General features: G+C 47.9%; 1 protein-coding gene across 1 annotated transcript; it reads left to right on the forward strand.

Annotated features, from left to right (window-relative positions):
• The first annotated feature begins 719 nt into the window (after positions 1-719).
• LOC133354908 (CKLF-like MARVEL transmembrane domain-containing protein 8) lies at positions 720-16,710 on the forward strand. The gene is made up of 4 exons (XM_061572091.1): positions 720-1,396; positions 11,241-11,414; positions 13,788-13,910; positions 14,380-16,710. The coding sequence occupies exons 1-4, from the start codon at positions 1,307-1,309 to the stop codon at positions 14,452-14,454; spliced, it is 462 nt and encodes a 153-aa protein (XP_061428075.1). The 5' UTR covers positions 720-1,306; the 3' UTR covers positions 14,455-16,710.
• Positions 16,711-21,679: the final 4,969 nt, after the last annotated feature.

A 21,679-nucleotide genomic window follows, 5' to 3' on the forward strand; every position in this document is an offset into this window, starting at 1 on the left:
CGTTATCATCCCATTAGGGGCCGTCCATAAATGACGTCACGCGATTTTGGACGATTTTTGACCCCCCCCCCTCCTTCGTCACACGGCGTCACAAAAAGTCAGACCCCCCCTCAAATATGACGTCACAAAGCTCTGCCCCCCCCCCAAAAAATAAAACATGCTTCAAATATCTTTAAACTATTGTCATTGTAGTGCGTATTTAATGTACCGCTGCACTCTGATGTTGTAGGAGAAAACATTTATTAAAAAGTCTATTTAATTAAGTAGAACGTGTTGTCCATATTTATTTAAAGTTGCGCATTTTGATGTGACGTAACATTTCTCAACCCCCCCCCCCCTCGTCACACATCGTCACAAATGTCTGACACCCCCCCCCCCCTAGGTGCGTGACGTAATTTATGGACGACCCCAAAGGAGGTTGTGGGTTCGACCCCGACGCTGACGCCTGCTGTATATTTGAAGTTTGTGTGTCTCTCTCCACGTGGTCGCGTGGATTTTTCTCCGGGTCCATTAGTTTTTTTTCTCCTCCACATTTAGAATCAACATCACCACGCCTTTAAGAGTATTTAGCTGCTATAAATGTCCACGTAATAAGCTACTTCGTTGAGCTATCATTTATGGCCAGGTCGCTTCTGAAAATACGCTGTACAGCTCAATGGGCATTACCTGGTAAAAATAAATATATTAAAAGTTTTAAATAGTCTGCGCAGCTTGGGAGAGTTCGGCCTGGGGCGTATTTGGATCAACAGTGGAGGCCTTTCCACCAGCAATGGCCCGGTCAAGAAATTTCAGGGACGCGCCTTTACCAAGAAGTTGTTTGATCCTGCGAATCATGAAATCAGTCATTGGAGGGCGGCTCCCACCTGGGTCCCCCCGAGGCATCTCTCACAACACGCATGCTGGCCCAGACACAGACACACAAACACACCCCGTCCACTAACGCGATTCTCCCCCACAGAATAGCCAGCCAACGCCCACAAACCCACCCGACCTGTTTACTGACGTGCAACCATTCGCTTGCTTTTCATCTTTCTCTCTCTTTCACTCAGTCACAGACAGGCAGACTCCAACGCCTTCGCTCGCACTGGGAACTGCAATAGCCCTTTTGTGTGTGTGTGTGACAGTTGAATTTCGCGTTCACGTTAACCGATAGGAGTGTAGCACAGTCTACTTACACACGTTACAGCTCATAGGCAAGCGCGCGCGTGTGTGTGTGTGTGGTTTTCCACTGTGGAGTTGAGAGAGGCTCTGGGAAGATAGTGTTCTTGTTGCTGGAGGCTTGCTGCCACTTTGGACGTGCGCGAACATGAGTCGACTCGAGCAACCCAAGTTCTGGCTGAAAACGGACGAAGGCTTTCTCAAGACAGTGCCTGCAGTCTGCATGCTCTTAGAAATAGTAGGTGTCCACGTGCATTCACCACCATGCTCACGAATACCCATGTGCCTGCACGTCGAGTTCCGGCCTTTGAAAGCTCAGCGCAGTGTCGCGGATGTTGCTGTGGTTGTAATGGATAGTAGCAGGTCGCCGGGTTTGATTCCAGTCGATCGCCCCGTGCGACAGTTAAAACAAAGGTGCAAGCATTTTTGCTGTTGTTGTTTCAAATGCAGTACCCCTGCCTCTGTCCCCCCAGTGGTATGTACGTGTGTATGCTGAACTTCTTTCGCACCGTACACAGCAAACCGCGCTAATCGGAGGTTATAAATGGGTACAAACACAACCAGTCGATTGGCAGGTTACGTTTGGTGGGATACGTAAGTGGTGGGTACTTACACCTCTTCCAAGACATCTGGTCAGTGTGGAAGAGGAGGCCATATCCCACACGAGAGTGTGACTCTCTCTCTAGAGCGGCCTCCAGTGACGGCTTCTTCCGCCAGCAGTGGCGCGAGGAAGAAATTACCTTCGCGACAGTTTTGGAAAATGCTGAGACGCACGTTAATGTGCAAATTATTTAGAGCTTGGATGGTTTCACCAAGCAAGTCACGGCCCTCCTTAACAGTGAACATCGCTGCTGTGGAAGTGCCAGGTGGCTTCGCGCTCGGACCACGAACCCAGCCAGCCCTGCCTGAGATTGTGTTTAAAACTCGTCTTGTCCCTGATTCCCACCTCTCCCTCTCTCGTCTCACTCCACTCCGCCGTGGCGAGATGTTAACTCCCTCGCCTGGTATGCAGGAGATTCGTGCGTTCGATCCTGACCCTGACGCCTGCTGTATATTTGGAGCTTGCACGGCTCTCTCCCCGTGGTCGCGTGGATTTTTCTCTGGGTCCTCCAGGGTTTCCCTCCATATTTTTCAACGTGCGTTTAGACTATTTGGCTGATGTACATTTCCACGTGAAAAGCCACTTCATTGAGCTATCATTTGTGGCCAGGCCGCTTCTGAAAAAAGAACTATATAGCTCAGTGGGCCTTGCCTGGTAAAATAAAAAGTTTAGTTTAGTAGTCTCTGGCCACGTTCTGTCCGCTCCAGCAGCAAAGGCCTCCTCCTTCTCACAAAGGTCACCCATGGTCCTCAATCTTCGTTCCATGGAAGGAGGTTGGCACCTTCTTAGCGTCTGCTCCTTTTGCCTGGAATTCTCTTCCCTCTTGAACTCTGTGCGGTTGAGACTCTGCTGGCTTTGCACAAGTGGAGACTGTAAGACCCCATTTATGTTCACGTGTACAGAGACACATTTAATTTTTTTTCCTCCTTGTGAAGCGGCTAGAGATGCGGTTGCATTTAGACTCGGCAACTTTATTTAGACTGGAGGAGGAATCCGATGAGCTGTGAAGCTCTTTACTCACAGATGTCCAGTCCGAGAGGTTCCGCGAGTTACAATAACACTCGGCAAGTGCCGCAGCACATCGGAGGTGCGATTATCACGATTAGCACGGTTGACTGCGTCACTTGCATTCTGTCACTTGGATTGTATTGTAACCTGGAGTTCGAATCCGGGTTCTCGAGTGTAGTGAGTTGATGGGCCTCAGCTTGGCCACCAATGGCTGCACGTAAATAAAAGCATGAAATATAGTTAAGTTTAATCTAACCAGGTAAAGTCTTAACTGACTGTGATGTTTCCTTCCTACCTGCCTATGTCAGCTGTTATTTCCGACTCTATGTGTCTCTCTCTATGGCTCTCTCTTAGATCTCTCACATGTCCTTTGGATTGCACTCTCATGCTCACATTAAACAATTGACGTGCTTGCGTCTGGGGGTGGAATTCCTTTCTAGCTCAGACCCCGCTTGCTTGCCCATCACCACATATATAACCTCTTGTTGTAACAGCTATCTCGCTGGTTCAGCAGTTCTACTGCTGTGGACGACCGCTTGTGTTGCGATCAAAACGTCGTGATTTATTTTATTTTATACCTACGTGACTTTACCGAAAGGACCAAAGAGTCTAAGTTTAATTTGGTTCATTCCTGCTCTGAGACTTAAACATCTCAGGATATTTGCCAATGCAACGGACACATGGCAAGACGTTAAATTGGATGTAACCACATCTCGCAAAAACGGGTGTTTGTTAGCACGGTTGGCTACGTACGCTGCGAAAGAAGCTCAACATACATACGTATCTACAGCTCGTCATCGGGCAGAGGAAACGAGGAAACGCTTTAAGCCTGGACTTGAATGGGTACGGGGAGTTGACAGCACGGATGTCTGTGAGAAGGGAGTTCCAGAGTAGAGGGAGCAAACTGGGACTGGGCGATGGTCGACTGGGGGCCTTCGACAGATGCCTTGGTTGCTGGAGTTGGAGAGTGTGTTGAGGGGGGGGTAAAGTGGAATGAGAGGGGGTTGAAGGTATGGACAGGCAGTAGCGAGTCCACGCAGGGTCTTGCATACGGCGAGTGCGGTCTTGGAAATGATCTGGGATTGTATCGGGAGGCACAGTGGGAGCGATCGCGTGAGTATCGGGGTGATGTGGTCCCCGTTTGTGGGTTCAGGTGAGGAGCATGGCATTGGCATTTTGGGTCAACTGGAAATTTGAAGATGGAGGATTTGGGGCAGCCGTAGGGAAAATATTCTGACGTCGATTTCTCTGACACAGGAGGGGGGGGGTGCACATGCGAGTTGCAGATATTCAGCTGGGTAAACGCCTCCTCAGACCGTGTCAGTCATGGGAATTGTTTGATCATACTTTACCATGCTGGTCAGTACGGGCTGGTGATCGCCTTTCCACTGTGCTGCGATGTAACTGCCCCTACTGTACATGTGTGAAAGATCTTCAGAGCTCATCGGATTCCTCCACTACGAATAAATATTCTGATTCTGAACCAACAATCCACCTAGCGCCTGTGTGCATGCGGACCGAACGAATCGCTCCGTGCGTCTCGTGAGGTGGGCGTCCTCTGGGACGCGTTCCATTCCTCGGCTGGCATTCCGTCATTACTCCGGCCCATCGTCCATCATCCCGTCGAGGCGTGACGCGTCACGCCCAGGCCCCACCTGGCTCCCACCTCACCTGGCTCCCGCCTCACCCTGGCTCCCACCTTGCTCCCACCTGGCTCCCACCTCACCTGGCTCCCACCTCACCTGGCTCCCACCTCACCTGGCTCCCACCTCACCTGGCTCCCACCTCACCTGGCTCCCACCTGGCTCCCACCTGGCTCCCACCTCACCTGGCTCCCACCTCACCTGGCTCTCACCTGGCTCCCACCTCACCTGGCTCGCACCTCACCTGGCTCCCACCTCACCTGGCTCCCACCTCACCTGGCTCCCACCTCACACTGGCTCCCACCTCACACTGGCTCCCACCTCACCTGGCTCCCGCCTCACCCTGGCTCACACCTCACCTGGCTCCCGCCTCACCCTGGCTCCCACCTCACCCTGGCTCCCGCCTCACCTGGCTCCCGCCTCACCTGGCTCCCGCCTCACCCTGGCTCTCACCTCACCTGGCTCACCCCTCACACTGGTTCATACCTCACACTGGCTCACACCTCACACTGGCTCCCACCTCACCTGGCTCACACCCCACACTGGCCCCCACCTCACCTGGCTCCCACCTCACCTGGCTCACACCTCACACTGCCTCCCACCTCACCTGGCTCCCACCTCACCTGGCTCCCACCTCACCTGGCTCCCACCTCACCTGGCTCCCACCTCACACTGGCTCACACCTCACACTGGCTCACACATCACACTGGCTCTCACCTCACCTGGCTCCCACCTCACACTGCCTCCCACCTCACACTGCCTCCCACCTCACCTGGCTCCCACCTCACCTGGCTCCCACCTCACCTGGCTCCCACCTCACACTGGCTCACACCTCACCTGGCTCACACCTCACCTGGCTCCCACCCCACACTGGCTCCCACCTCACCTGGCTCCCACCTCACACTGGCTCACACCTTACCTGGCTCGCACCTCACCTGGCTCCCACCTCACACTGGCTCCCACCTCACCTGGCTCACACCTCACCTGGCTCCCACCTGACACTGGCTCCCACCTCACACTGGCTCACCCCTCACACTGGCTCACCCCTCACACTGGCTCCCACCTCACACTGGCTCCCACCTCACCTGGCTCCCACCTCACCTGGCTCACACCTCACCTGGCTCACACCTCACCTGGCTCCCACCTCATACTGGCTCCCACCTGCGCTCAAACGTCGACATTCTAACGACTCACAGCCGCAGCAGTGGACAGAATGAATTACAGTGTTAATTTTCAGACCCATATATGGAGGGGTTGGGGGTGGCTTTGCCCGAACAAGGTCTGGGACTTGAAAAAAGCCATTGGCAGCATTTTGTGTCTGTTCGTCCGCTTATCGATCACCATTGGCTGACTTCAATATTAGCATAATTTATCATTCATCATGTTCGGGGATTAATTCTGCCCCTCAACGTGAACATAATTTATCACTAATTCTGTTCGTGCATTAATTCTACACGTTGACATCATTGTTTCATTCATTCTGTCGAGCGATTCATCGTATCCGGTTCCAGCGCGGACGGTTAAAGCCCCCGGCTGGAATGAATCGACGACAAACCCGACCCCCTGGAAACAACAACGCGGGTTGCCTAGCCACCTTGCAAGTGAGCCGCAGGCCTCTGTTTATATTGAAGTCCTTTTTTCAACTATTCATTGCATTCATTTTTTTTGTCGAGCGCATCCACAGCTCCATCGGTTAGCGGCGGTTCCGAATTTATAATAAATACTGTACGTTTATTCGCGCCATCGAAGTTGTGGCTGAAGTTTTTTGTTTTTATGAATGATCTTTCTCGATTTATTTCTGTATATTTATATGGCAGTAGATGCATAGTGAGTGACAGAGATGAACAGAGAAATAGATATGCGAGAGTCCTTGATCTTAACTTTGGAGCTTTCGTGACTGCAGGAATTATTCTTTGGTTCTTTCGGTAATCGAAACGTCGTATGCTATTATTTAATGTATTATTTTTTCTTTATACGTGACTTTACCGAAAGAACAAAAGAATGAGTCCTCGACTTGCAGACGTGATTAGTTTCTGTGACCCGTTCGTAAGTCAAGCGGTTCGTAAGTCGGAACACAATACAGGTAGTCCTCTACTTACGATGGAGATGCGTTACGACGACCCCATCGTAAGTCGAAGATGGCCTCGCCTACCCAGGAGTCTTAAAGAATGGTGATAATTTAGCAAAACAGCAATTTACAGTACCGTACTGTATAAACTATATACTGTATGTGTTTATTAATTACAATACTGTATTGCACAGTAAAATGTAAAGTAATAAAACAAGGTAAATTCTTCGCCTACCTATATGAACTGCAATTTAATAGAAAGTTTTTTCAGGAAACAATCCTATCTGCTATAAAAACTTTAACATGCATTGAACGTATCGTATCGTGGTAACCTTATAATGAAATCGCTAAAGCTACGTATCATACATGCATTGAACGTATCGTAACGTATCATTGTACTGTACTTACCAAGATTATGTCCGTCGTCTGCACACTTGAACGATGTTAGGTGGTTGATGGCAATTTTGTCGTATCGCTATCGCCATCGTAAGATCGAAATATCTTAAGTCGGACCATCGTAACTCGGGGACTACCTGTAATGCACTGTACTATATTTAAATGCACATACGGTCAGTGTTATGAAATGTGTTACGGTTAAACAAAAAAGTGGAAGCATTAATAAACTCGTAAATAAGAAATATTGTACATTTCAATATAACACTGTAAACAAAATACTGTACTGTATTTAATAAAATTTGAAATATTGAAAAGTAAGAAATTATGAATGACAACGATAATTAGAATCCTGCTGCAGTGGTGCATGCAGTTCTGCTTTATGTGGATATGAAAGCTATTCGTTTATGAGTCTCTATATAAGTTAGTGGCGGCTCCTGCAAAATCTCTGAGGGGGGGCAAATGTCTGGATGATTTATAAGGATAAGGTCCACCCATGCAATGGATAAATTAACAGCTTAAGCATGTAAAGGCAACTTCACTTCTTTAATATTAATGAAAAATAAAGTGACTCTTACAATACATCTTGTTTGTTTCTATACTCACTATTAAAACAAACCACTCAAGTTTCTTTTATTAAAGATTCCACTAGGTGGCCACAAATTATATTGTTATATGAAACGTGCTTACGTATGATGACGTAAGCACGTATGATGACGTAAGCACGTTAGGGCGAGCCCTCCCGGAAGCCATAGAGAATGCATTGCAGCGCCCCTGTTCGAAAAAAAAACATCTTTGAATGTAAGTCTATGGGGCCACTCGGGGCGATTCTCAGCCGGAGTGAAATCGCCCAAAAAGAGGCGGTACTCCACAGAACGTAGCATGACGCTGATTGGACTATATCCAGAGGCTGCAGTGACGGCTAGCGTGACTCTGTGGTTGAATGACATTGGTGGTGCGTCGCCCAATCGCCCTAATGAAGAAACCGCCCCTGATATAAGTACAACAGTATATGGATCTCTACGTGAGTCTCTGGGTCTCTGAAAGCTGGACACAACAAACTACAAAAGCAACGTAAATGTGTGTTTTAAGAAAGTTTCATGGACGGACCCAAGATTATTAACATGAAATAAATAGTTCGAGATCTTCAATACGCAATGAGAAAAATAGAGATTGGATTCAAATACAAGAAGCTGGGGTAGACAATGAATTACTGTAGTTGCATGAGCAATTTGAACATTCCACGATCGCCAACGCCTTTGAGAAAGGACATGGCTCGCGTAGAGAGTGAGACAATTTTGTATTCGTCAAGAGCCATGGTCAATCCGCTGCTTGGATGAAGACCTTTCCAAGCTCGCACCACCTCTCACGATTCCGCATTGCAATAATCCACCGAGGAACTACACACAAAACGACTTGTTCGTTTGTTTCCAAACTTTTAGTTTATTCAGGTCCTCGGTTTGTAAGAGTTTGGATGACTGCGTCAGTAGAAGCTGATGCAGTCATCCAAATAAATGCCTTTTAATTGGCCACGAAACATTTGGCACATTGACAATTGAAATAAATTAATTACATCGTGTGGTCACGAGAGATGGCAACGCCTTGGGAGGCTTTCATCCAGCAGTGGATTGATTATGGTTGATGATGATGGTGGTTATATGATGATGATGGTGGTTAATATGTACTCGATATGAAGGCAAGTTAGGGAAATAATTTCCAGTGTTCAGAAAAGAAAGTTAACTTTGTGTTAAATGGACGTTAGCCAGTGGTCTATCCCAAAGGTTGGCAGCCTCCGGCTCTGGAGCAACGTACGGCCCTTTGAGGATTGCTTCGTGACGCATTACTTATTCAGGACCCATCATCTCATATTCACCACACGGTGCATTGTGACTCTTGAAATATTGAAGTGTTTTTTTTATTCGAAAAAAATGGAGTGGCAGCCACGGTACGGAATGCGATTGCGAGGATCTCCCCTGCGGAGATGGAACGAAGAAATCGTCTCGTGTGTCAGGTGGATTTTTACATTGCAGCACTGTGAGAGAAAGTGAGAGCTTGGGGTGGGCTTCATCCAGCAGTTCACGGATCAAAGCTGATTATGATTATAATGATCATTCTTCTTGAATATGGCAATATGTTAATGAGCTAAATGGCAATTTGAGTTTCGTGTAGCTTGGCTGTTCCTCCTCCGTTAAATGAGCGCAGACTGCAGTGGTGTACGATACGGTAATTAGTTTGGGTTGCACGGCCACATCCGTACGACTTTGGTTTGTCTTTAATGTTCCATTTAATGGTGATGATGATCGATGATGTGCTATTGGTGTCAATGTCGTAAGATGAAGATATTTCCTTTCGGATCTCTGCCTCCTGCGTCGAGAGAATGGCCCCAACAGTAGATGCCACTAAATTACCACTGAGGTCATGTGCATTAGCATCTACATTAAAGGCGCACCTTTCACATTCTCTGCACATATTGTTCATAGTATGTCAGAGCTGGAATTGAGCCAAATTAATAAAAACTATTTAAATATTTTTTTGTTAAATGGTGCCGTCATTGGTAACTGGACTAAGTTCATGAAATCACTTGAACTCAGTATAATCATGGGTATCTGAATCCCAGATTTCAACCCAGGATTCTCAGCGGCACTAGTTCAGTGCTCTTCTAACCTCTGAGACACCTGGCCACCTCACTGTTACGAATTCTTACTGCTATACCCGAGTTTGGCTCCATTAGTCCTAAGCATTTTCACTGAACCCAAAGCATCCTAATGTCACCAAACCCAAGAATGGATCATGATTTCACTTAATATTTAGCCAAATTTTTAAACCTGCCTAGTTTGCATTGTTTCTCATTTCCCCCGCCACGTCTATGCAGCGTTAGCCTAAATATTAGCATCCAGTTTGAATTGATTAGCATAAAACATGAATCATTGTTTTTCACGTGCCCGATTCTATGCATGCATACCGTGAGCGCACGTGGGCTTTCTCCGGGTCTTCCGCTTGTCTCCCACGTCATTAAACAATTCAACGATTGGTGAAAAACATTTAATAGTAAAAAACCACTGTAGCAGGATCCTCCTCAAGAGAGTCCTTGAATCGATGCTGGTAGATAAATGGATGCATTGTGACTTGCCGACTTCGTACGGCTGGCTTACTTTGGCTCTTTGGGCAAAAGTTTCTGCATGGGGAGAGGTGGCATAGTGGTTAGTACACCGTACTATTAAAACAAGAAACCTGAGTTAGACTCCCGGGCCACGGCTAACATCAGAAGCAAGTGATAGCTAAACCAGCACTGTGCCTCTCCTAGGTCGACTCAGCCTTGAATGAGTACCTGGCGCGGCTTGCAAACATCATCACTGTGGAGACAAAGGCGGCCTGGGGGTGGTTCTGGCCGCCTCCCTCCCTCCTCGTGTGCCATGCCGGCCTTCGTAGGTGCTCGCTAACAGCTCTTGCCCAAACAGTCTGTGAAAGGCTACACGGGGGGTCTTTGCACTGCAAAGTAGAGCAGAGAACAAGTTAAGCTTCATTTCTTAGTGACAGCACTTGCCAAATGTCCCTGCAGCACGCGATCTCTTCCTGGTTGCTTTATTAATGGAAAATGCACCAAGCCAAAGATTTAGACCCCCCCCTCCATTCGTCTGTACAAAGGTCGAACGACTCGCCCATTCATTGATGAATATCGACTTTTAAGCCAAACGTTCATCATCACATATCTTGCTCATTGTCCCTTTCGATGTGTTCATGGTGTATGCCATCGGTTCACTCGGCCACGGCAGCAGCTAGAAGCATCGGCATTCTCTGCAATAGTCAAAACCCCCAAAAATTGGATAAATTGTTTAATCGAATTGCGACGATTCATCCACGTGGAGTGACGTCACGCACGGGACACACACAGATTCTTGGCTTATTATATGTTCTGTATGTATGTGTTTGTCGTTAGTGGTGGCGCTATGATTACAGCACTGTACTACGAACCTGGCGACCCGAGTTTCATTCCCGCTCGTGGCCAATACCAGTGGCAAATATCTAAACCGGTGCGGAGCCTCACCTAGGTTGACTCAACCTTAAAATAGTACAGTACCTGGTGCAGTGTGTAAATATCAGCAGTGAGGAGACAAAGGTGGTTGGTCATGGTGCTAGCCACCCACCCCCCTCGTTTGATATCCCGGCCTTAATCGGTGTTCCATAACAGCACTCACACCACAACTGTAATTACTCCCTGTACTTTAAAAACCTGTCAAAATAGTCATGAAACTCATTGCGGCTCTCCTGGGTAAACAAGCGTGATTGCAATGATGATGATTATGATCATGACAATGGCGACAATGATAACGCTGCTGATGATGATGCTAATGCTGATGCTGTTGTGCAGGTTCTGGGGCTGGTGGTGTGGGCCCTGGTGGCCGCGACCCCTTACAAGCGCGAGCCGCCGCTGGGCTTTGTGGTGTGCGTCGCCATCACCTTCTGGATCCTCACCATCTTCATGTTCATCATCTACATCGCGGAGCTCTACCGCCACATGGTGCAGAAGCGCTGGCTGCTGCTGGTGAGCTCGCTGGACGCATGCGCCGAGACCACATCCCCCGGTACGCGCTGGGGGAGAACCCGTGCCCCCCGCGTGTCCGGACGTGGTCCACTAAATTCAGTTTGGTGGTATAAGAGTAATCATAATCAACTAACCTAAACAATTTTTTTAAATTTTATTTTACCACGTAATGCCCACTGTGCTCTTTTTGAGAAGCGACCTGGCCACAAGTGATGGATTATCACGTGGACATTTATAGCAGCGAAATACTCTAAATGCATTTTGATTCTAAATATGGGAGGAAAAACCAGAGGACCCAGGGAGAGAGTTTAGTTCAGTTAATTTATTAGGTATAGCCCTGTGAGCCATGCGGCTCTTGAATCGGGTGCAACCGCAACAAACAAAACATGAACAAGAAAACATCTTAATGTGACTAGGCGCAACAGAAAACTCCAGGAAAAAACAGCATAGTCTTCCAGAAAAAGCACCGTATATCAAGACTGTGTGCTAAAAATCTCAGTGGGACATGCTAACTCAAAAGATACAGACATCGGAATCAAACCCATGACCTCCTGCATATTAGGTGAGGTAGTTAACACTTCCCCACTGGCTGGATAATACTAAAGATTACACTAATTTACATTTGTAAGGCACATTTCATTTGGAGATTTCCCCAATGCATATACTGGATGTCGTGTGCTGGCTTGCAGAAATATTTTCCGGTTTATCCAACTGGAAAGCTGAAATTAAGCCTCCGTGCCTACCGCTTCGAATCAGCCCACTAACGATGTTGCACCTGCGTGAACGTGGTGAAGTATGGTCAAACAACTACCGTGACCAACGCAGCATTAGCAGCCATTCATCCAGTGGCATATTGACGCGGCTGTGAATTAGCAGTTGTTATTGCACATGTGCACGCACGGACGCACGCTTGCACATCCATTCATACATCCACACGTGCACACACCAACGTATGCAATCACACACACATTTGCACGCAACAACGACAAAGATCCCCCATGAAGCCTTAACGGACTGTTGGTGCAAGTGCTGTTAGCGAGCACCTATGAAGGCGGACACGACACACGAGGGAGGGGGTGGGTGGCCAGCACCGTGCCCAGCCGCCTTTGTCTCCCTTGTGGCGATATTTACACTCTCCACTAGGTACTAATTTGAAGCTGAGTCGATCTAGGGGAGGCCCAGGGCCGGTTCAGATAATCGTCACTGGTGTTGGCCGTGAGCGGGAATCGAACTCGAGCCCCCGGGTTCGTAGCACAGCGTGCTAATCGCGACACGACCACTCCCTACACGCGCGCACACACACACGCACATGCATACACGCGCGCACACACACGCACATGCATACACGTGCACACAACGCCACAGACACACAAACACACGTACAAAAATGCACACACAGCACAAAAAAAACACATCCCTGATTGTGCATCCACAAATCTTTAGGCACATATTTACTCAGATGACTGCTGGTGTATAATTTAGCGAAGTAATTTGACTGATTAGAGGAATTTTCAGGGAGAGGGGTTTAAATTTGGATTCATTACAAATGCGCGAGTCACTTTCAGGCCGTGGAGCAACTTTCCTGAGCCCTCATTTTTGGAGCCTCGCTCATTTTCTGCGCTCCTCCTTCACGACCACCACGGAGATTTGTTTCACTCGCCGTGCCTCGGTTTGTCTGGCCCCAGGGGTGTGTGATGGGGCCGGGTGTCTCTCAGCAGCCGCAGTCACTTCCTGCTTCTAACAAGCATTCGAAGGCAGTTCGTACCTGTTTATACATCACACGAGGTATTCATTTAAGGCTGAGGCGACCTAGGGGAGGCCCAGGACTAGGAATTGAAGTTGGGGCGTTGAGTTTGTAGCGCGGTGCGCTAACCACTGCGCCATCACTCCGAGACAAAGGCGGCCGGGCGTGGTGCTGGCCACCCACCCCGTCGTGTACTGTGCCGACCTTCATAGGTGCTGCTCACAAACAGCGCTCGCATCAACCGTCTGTTCAAAGGCTATATGGGGCATCTTTAGCTTTGGCTTTGCTCTCCATGCACACACGTGCACAAAAAACAAAGACAAAGATTCCCCGTATAGCTTTAACATAATGTTGGGGCAAGTACTGTTCATGAGCACTCAATTGAGTCGACCGAGGTGGGGCCCGTGTCCAGTTCAGATAATCGTCACCGACGTGGGCCATGAGCGGGAATCAAACTCTGGTTACCGGGTTCGTATTGCAGCACGCTAACCTCTACACTACCGCTCTCCGTGCACACGCACGCACACACAGGATGATGTCTGTGCGCTCCTAACGTTGTCTCCGCTCCCTTCTGCTGCTGTCCCGCCGTGTCCTGCCCCCCCCCCCCCCCCCCCCCCGTGCCGTCGCAGGGCTTGCTCTTCAACGCGTGTGCCGTGTGCTTCTACTTCGCGGCCGCCGTGGTCGAGGCGATGCAGTCGAGCCGCATCGCCCGCGAGCTGGGGGATCAGCAGGGGATCTACATCGCGGCCGCGGTGAGCTCCTCGACGATGAGCGTCGCTCGCACTGCTCGTGCCGCTCGTGCCGCTCGTGCCGTTCGTCTTGGTGCGGTGGAGCTCCGCGAAGGTGGCCCGGCTATGGCACGAGGTGGCGGAGCGGCTGTGGTGATGTCCATTGATGCTATTTTTACGCAATCGATAAGCAACGTGGCCCAGAGGGCCCAGTACGACTGCGCCAGTGGTGGCAGTAATAGCAGCATCCTGCACATCATCATCACTGTCAATGTCATGGCATCGAGGTTGGTATCAGCATCAGCATGAATTAGCCCCAGCTGTACGCGTGGTTGGGTGGCAGATCCAAACCTCGAAAATGCATTGAAAGCTTGACATTTTGGGACTCCCCCTGCCACCACCTGCCCCCCTGGGATGTTTCTAGACACTCATTTGGCATTGCTACACATGCAATATTTGTCTGTGTGTGTGTGTGGGATGTGTGTGCACACAGGTTATTGCCTTCGTGGTCACTTGCTGCTACTGCATCAACCTTGGGTTCAGCTTCCGGGCGTGGAGATCGGCCTAATGACCTCCTGACCTTTCCACCCCCCCTACCCCCCCATATCCCCCTCCTGCCCCCCCCCTGTCCCCCCCCTATCCCCCCCGCACCTCCCCCCGTCCCCTCAACCACAATCTCCACAACCCCAACTCAAATGTGGACACACAAATTCAAGTCAAAGAGTTTCGCTCTCAACACACATCTCCATTGGCGATGCTGAACCATTGGTGGAAATTCCACATTCATATGACAGGAGCAAGTATTGTCTATAGAAGATCCACTTTTGACTTCCCACAAAGTGGTACTCAATTGATCGACCCTGCAGAGATGAAGATGATGAACCCGACGATTTGTTAATTCAAGTGATCTGACCAGAGAGTCGGTTTTATCTTTTGTTTCTCAATTCCTCCTCTACTTCACTGCACAGAAATAAAGAGGCACGGTCACAAAACGTCGGTACAAACCGAAGCTTTGCTATGTTCTCTCCAGAATTAGCAAAGTGGTTTTGTGTCTGTTGCATGGTTATGCGACTATGATGATATCAGCGACCTGTTGTATATATTCAACAGACCTGAGCTCAATATCGCGGCCGTAGCGAACACCAGCGGCTCTAGGCCTACTCGGCCTAAAGTGCATACCTGGTACAGTGTTTTAATATCAATGTTGGGGCGACAAAGGTGGCTCCAGATGAGATACTGACCACACCACCTCGTCATGCACATTGCCAGTGTGAGGTAAATCTAGCTAATTTTTTTTTTTATCTTTTTTAACTAAACAATTTTTTGTATTTTATCAGGAAAGGCCCACTGAGCTATGTAGCGCTTTGTCAGAAGTGACCTGGCTACAATAGATAGCTCAATAAAGTGGCTTATCATGTGGAAATGTATAGCAGCCAAATACTTTAAACGCATGTTTCTAAACGTGGAAGGAAAAACTGCAGGACCCAGAGAAAAATCTACGTGAACACGTAGACAGACACATGCAAACCCCAAATATACAGGTGTCAGGGTCAGGATCGAACCCACTATCTGCTGTATACCAGGTGAGGTAGTTAACATCTTGCGATCGTGGCATCCTAAGCTTGTGAGGTAGGATTGTGACTCCTGTAGAATTCAGAATCCTATATTGTTGTTATTTCAAACACCCCACATGATTGTTTAACACCCCCCCCCAACCTAGTTTTGCTAAGTGATTGGGTCATACTTCCACGAGAGGATCAATTGTTACAATAGAATGTGTACCCCAGCATTCAAATAATATGTACAATTATCAATCCCTGGATGAAAATACTATGTGGGTAAAAATATGATCTCAAACTCGCCTTACACTATAGAACTAAAGATAGGATTGTTGTCTTTGAAGTCTATCTGCCAGTTATCTCCGTCTCTGAGCCTATCCATAACACCTGTGCCTGCTCCATTACTTGCCATGTGCACCTAGCCTGGCACAAACACCCTTGTAACATGTGAAGTGGTGAGTGGCAGCAGTTGTGTGTGCTTGGATGGTTTAAGCACTGCTATGACCTAAAGCACCATCGTTCATTTCCTAGCAATGATGAACAACAGTGGAACCTGTTAACTTTTGAACCTGTGCCGAGTTAGCCCCCACGTTAACTCGGCCTATTGCGTGACTTGCACTATTGCGTGACTTGCCAGCCTTAATAAGTGCTCGCTAACAGCACTTGCCATATCATTATGTATAGTTAAATAGGAGGTATTCGCAAGCGTGCGTGGTTTAGGGTTGAGGAGTTTTAAACGGGGCATGTTGTGTGCGTGTCTGTGGAGCAATGGTTGTCGTGCAAGGGTAGCGGTTAGCGCTACGCTGCGCTATGATCCTGGCGTCCCGAGTTCGAATCACGGCCAACACCAGTGACAATAATTCGAACCGATCCTGGGCCTCCCCGAGGTCAACTCAGCCATAAATGAGTACCTGGTGCGGTGTGTAAATATCGCTACTGGGGAGACAAAGGCGGCCGAGCGTGGTGTTTGCCACCCACCCCCTTGTGTGCCATGCCGGCCCTCATAAGTGCTAGCTAACAGCACTTGCCCCAACAGTCTGTTACAGGCTATACGGGGGATCTTTAATGTCTTATTGTTCTGCTTTTATAGGTCAATGGAAAAATAGTCAATGCTGGACGCATGCTCATCACTGTAGCTGCATATTTCAGTTTGGGGTTTTTTATTCGAATACAGTATTTTTTAAGTATATTATTTTCTTTGTTTTGCCAATGTCCATTCCAACACCACCATCGCCGCTTGGTACATATGCAATCGGAGCCATATTTTTTTTTTTTACAAATCCTTAATGTCTCTTGTCACTCATTTCTGCAAAAAATAAATTTTAAAAATTCAAGGAACGTGTTCCCTGTGCCCTTGTGTTTGTCTGCGTGCGCACGTTTCCCACCTTGATTGTCATTCCCCCACACCTCCAATTAGCACGGTTGCTTACGTACGGTGTGATAGAAGTTCAACATGGTACATGCATATGTAGTGACATAAGAAGGGAGGGGCTGCTGGGGGCTCTGGGACCCTGGGCGGGCCAGGCGCTTAAGCCGCTTGGCGCCACCAACGGGGGGGGGCTGTGTGTGCTCTGTGGGATATCTGGGGGTGCACACGGCCCCCACCCCTCGTTGGGGACTAGGCATAAAAGGGGAGCTCCCTGGACGATCAGGGCCAGTTGTAGCTCAAGACCCAAGACTCAAGACCAGGACTGTACTGGACTGTTGGACTGTTGGAGTGTTGGATAGGAATAAAGAAGTTACCTCTACAAGTGTCTCCGGAACCCGTTACACATACATCAGCACACCGGTCATTTCGGTCATGTCTTTCCTCACAGTGTCTTCAAAATACCGGGCGAATGCAGGGGCTGGGGCGATCCAAAAACCGCGGTATTTCCACGGAGCTTGTGATGCCATTTATTTTTGTGTTTATATATTATGCCAATATGACCAGCGGATGTGTATATGTTGAGTAATTGAGTCGGGCTGGGCCATGACGGGGCAAGGACACAGGGCCACAACTGTTCATGCAGCCAATTGGAGAGCACAGACTTAGGTTGTTCTTGAATTATCGCTACGACGACAAACGTTTACGTATATTTAAGAACGCACAATAAAAAAAGCAGTACCATATTCTTTGGGTCTTTCGGTAAAGTCACGTAGATAGAAAATTTTATCATAAAAATAAAGCGGTCGTCATCGCGACCGCTTGTGTTGCGATCGAAACGTCGTGATATTTGTATTCACTTTATTTTTATTAAAAAATTTCTATCTACGTGAATTTACCGAAAGAACATAGAATATGAATTCATGCAGTCACGAAAGTTTTAAGTCAAAATTTAAAAGCAGTACCCGTTTCGCTTTTAAAGCCCACCTCATTTCATATCGCCCATCCTCGTTCCTCCTCTTGCCCCTTCCACGCCTTCCTGTTCCTCCTCTATCGAACTTTCGTGATCCCGAAGAACTCCTTCTATCGCTGTCATTTACTCCTCAATCCTTGTAGCACTGCCCCTGTCAACCTACATCAATCCATTCTGTGTCACCGTTTTAGTAAGCCATGTCAAGAACCTCGAGTGAAGGCGCTCAATAAATATACATTGTATTTGATTGGGAAATCCTAAGAGCTGGAAAACAGACTCTTGAAGTCACAGAGTGACCAGCCAATTTTGTAACGCACACAATCCATTGCTGCTGCGCTGGTTAAGTTGGAGTACAAAAATAAACTGGGGTGGCAACGATTGTTACCTTGCTTTATGCGCTGCTTTTTTTAATTTAGTTCGTTGTCATTTTTTAGTACCTCCGATTAGCATGGCTGTCTACGTACGGCGCAAAATAAGTTCAACATACAAGTAAGGGACGTGAGATCTTAAGAATATAGTACTATTTGGAAACCAGGAGATATGGTAATGGCGAGGAGTTATGTAAAAGATCACATTATTCCGTGAGAGGAGGGGGTACAATGGAGTGAGGAGTATGGTGGAGAAGAGGGAAAATCTGGTGCAACATTAAGAGAGGGACAGGGAAAGTACAGAAGGTAAATTACGCTGAAAAGGCAATGAAGTCGGAGTAAAGCGGAGCCACATTAAATGTGCAAATGTAGCAGGTGAGCCAATAACCAGTGAAAGGAGTGGTCAGCGAACACAGAAACTGGTATGGAACAAAACGCCAATGAGTAGGCTTCACATCGGTATAATACTGTACCACACATCCGCTCCAGTGTCTTCGGAGGAGAAATGTCAAAGCCAGGAGTTGCGATGATTGGGTCTCGAATGAGGCCGTTGATGCTGGTCCATCCGCGTTGTTCCACTATTCTGCCAGCGGTCTTCTAGGATGGTGGTGGCAGCAGCAGCGGTGGCGGCGGGGAATGCTGCCTGGGAAAACTCACATCACCGTCCCTGTCTGTTTTCGGACTCCGAATTCGTCAATGCCGATGTTCCCAGGGTCTTCAACCTCCCCGTTGACAGCCACGCAGCCCCACACGCTGTGGCGATTTCCCCGCTTGTCGCGAGCGAGCGAATATTGTATGAAAGCCAGTCCAGGGCAACGACCACTCATGTGACCTGGCTGACGACGGCCAGGGTTTGTTTTTTTTTTCCCTGCAGTCAAGCGGCCCACGGCTGTCAAGGTTGATCGACACAGCCGGTGTGACACTGGGCGCCAAGTTCAGGGATCCAACCACTCGCTCTCAACTCAGGTGCTTGCGTGTCCCATGCCGCTCGAGGGCAACACTCCCACCAACCAGTCCGACCATCTCATTCCCTCCCTTCTTCCTCACTCCTGTCTCCTTTTTTTACGATCAGAGGAAACAAGAAGATGCTCGGTGTAGTCGGCACTTTGCTTCGTTCATCATTTAGTTTTTTTGTTTTTGTTATGCTTTGCATTATGTAACCCCCCGTTTTTAAATGAAAGATTGCAACAATAGATTTCACGCTCTGCTCTCCTTACCCCTTCCCCCTCTCTCTACCCCGCCCTCTCTCTCTACCCCCTCTCTCCCTACTCCATGTCTATGTTCCCCTATGTTTTCTATGTAATATTTATAATATTACTATAATTTTGTTTTACTACAAGTGTTGCGTCTGCACCCAGCCGTTCTCGCAGTCCTACGGGCCTCCGACGTGTAGCTCACAACTGCATGCAGAGCTCTCCGTCTTCTGCCGTCTCCTCTGCCTCGCAACCTCTGGGTCATCTTCAACTCCTCTCTCTCCAACCACAGCTCTGCCACTGCCCGCACTCGCCGCTGTCACCTATTCAACATATTTGAAAATCCATCCCTTCATCTCACTCTCTGCTGTTAAACTCCCGATTCACTCCCTCGTGTTCACCCGCCTAGACTACTGCAACCTTCTTCTCGGCCTTCCTGCCTACACCTTAACTCCTTTCCAACAACAGATACAACATGCCTCAGCCCGGATCATTTTGAACCTCCCCCACAATTCCCACACTTCTGCTCAACTTGCTCAACTCCACTGGCTTCCTGTCTGCCATCGCTGTCTGTTTACATTTCTCACTCTCGTCTATAAATCAATCCATGGTCTCTTGCCCCAGCTTTTATGGCTTCTCTCATCTCCTACTACTCTGTCCTATCCAATCCTCTCCGCTCCCAGTCTCCACCTGTCCCTCTCTGTGCCTCCCTCGCCCTGCGCCCAGTCTCACTCCTTTCCCCAGCTTGCTCCCCTACACTGGAACAAAGTCCCACTGCAGATGAAAATAATCATATTCCATTTCTCCCGTAAAACGAATATCCTGCATCTGCTACTCCCTGGGGTTTCACAATTAAAGTCACGTGTTGCCTGTTAGACGCCATGTATTTTTTGCTCACGTTATATTTTTCGAATTAATTTTGCAGTAAAAACGTTAGCAGTAGGTCTTAATGGGTTTAACACATTGCACAAATGGATATCTTTCGTTTGTTAATGTTTCACTCCGTTTGAACCCTTTTACTGCTTGCTCTTTGTACATATACAGCCATTTTTTTTATTCATTGCTGGACGACGGCCTTTCCAGTCTGCGTGTGGTTATGGGGGTTATTTAACTATACTTGACTGGTTGCTGTTTTATTAGTTTTAAATATTTAAGCGGTTAAATACGATTCATTTAGTAATATCTCACGTTATTTATTTTAGATTAATTGTGTTGTTGGTCATATTGTTGTAAAAAAATGTTTTGTCACGGACAGCATTCTAATGCCACATTCCAGGAAACCCGGAGTCACCTTGGTGATAGAAATTTACTGTAATACCATTTTAGCATAACTTTTTGTTTTACTGGCAGATTTCACTGCGATTTTACGTAAAACTTTGGCTTACAGCTTAAATCTGTTGAAAACCCTGTTTTAAGCTTGTTTATTTCCCCCCAAAAATATTGCTTATTCAATAACAGCGCTCCCTAGTGGTAGAAGAGCGCCCCTTAGTGGCCACACCTTTATTAAAAAAGCAGAGATTCACTTATTTCCTCTCTTCTAGTCTCCTTCACATATGGCCCAAGTCTCTGAGTTTCCTCCACTCCTTGTGAGTGGTGCCATCTCCTCCTGCGCACACTTGCTACATAACCAACTTCCACACTGTCTCCTTTCGAACAACACATCCCGTCTCTTTCACATCTGGTCCAAGTCTCGGCATTTCCAGTCTGTCTTGCGCCTTGTCCCGTATATTTGTCTCTGGCGGAGGATTCAAATCTTGCATCTCTGCACTCCGAGATTGGCTCTCATTGCTTATGAGCCACCGTGTCCTAATACAGATATAATGGAATTCACATAGTGTGGTGATTGCACTGCGCACATATAGTAAAGGAGCAGTGACATCGTTGTGATTTGTAAATTGGAAAAAAAAGTCTGGAATTTGAAACCCGGGTCACCAGCTTCAGAGGCAGCCATGCTATCCACTACAGCACCAGGGATTGGTGGGTTATATGCATGTTCTGGTTATTAAATAATTGTTTTCACATTTTTGAGAATTTACTTATTAACATATCCAAAACTTTACAGTTTTCCTTATTTGTATGATTGAATTAGCCACTGCGAGATTGTGATGTCGTGGTGATGTCGTGGTATAGGGCAGGGGCCGTCAACCAAAATAAAAAGAGCCATTGTTTCGAATTCTGTACAAAAAAAAAATCTCTTTCAAGAGCAGCAATGCAAGTGAATAATGCCACGAAGCAGTCTCTACAGAGCCGCTTGCAGATGCGGAGCAGCGAATTGCCGACCCCTGGTTTAGGGACCGCACTGCACACGTGATGTCATTGTGTAATTTCTACATT

Source organism: Lethenteron reissneri, chromosome 49 (genome assembly GCF_015708825.2).
Source record: "Lethenteron reissneri isolate LAM-NWPU_2019-01 chromosome 49, ASM1570882v1, whole genome shotgun sequence".
Lineage (NCBI taxonomy): Eukaryota > Metazoa > Chordata > Hyperoartia > Petromyzontiformes > Petromyzontidae > Lethenteron > Lethenteron reissneri.

Excerpts from the sequence above, each read along its gene's own strand:
- LOC133354908 (XM_061572091.1), top strand. The coding sequence starts at position 1,307 with ATGAGTCGACTCGAGCAACCCAAGTTCTGGCTGAAAACGGACGAAGGC. Across the intron at positions 1,397-11,240 it reads TCTGCATGCTCTTAGAAATA|GTTCTGGGGCTGGTGGTGTG; the intron begins GTAGGTGTCCAC and ends GCTGTTGTGCAG. Across the intron at positions 11,415-13,787 it reads AGAAGCGCTGGCTGCTGCTG|GGCTTGCTCTTCAACGCGTG; the intron begins GTGAGCTCGCTG and ends GTGCCGTCGCAG.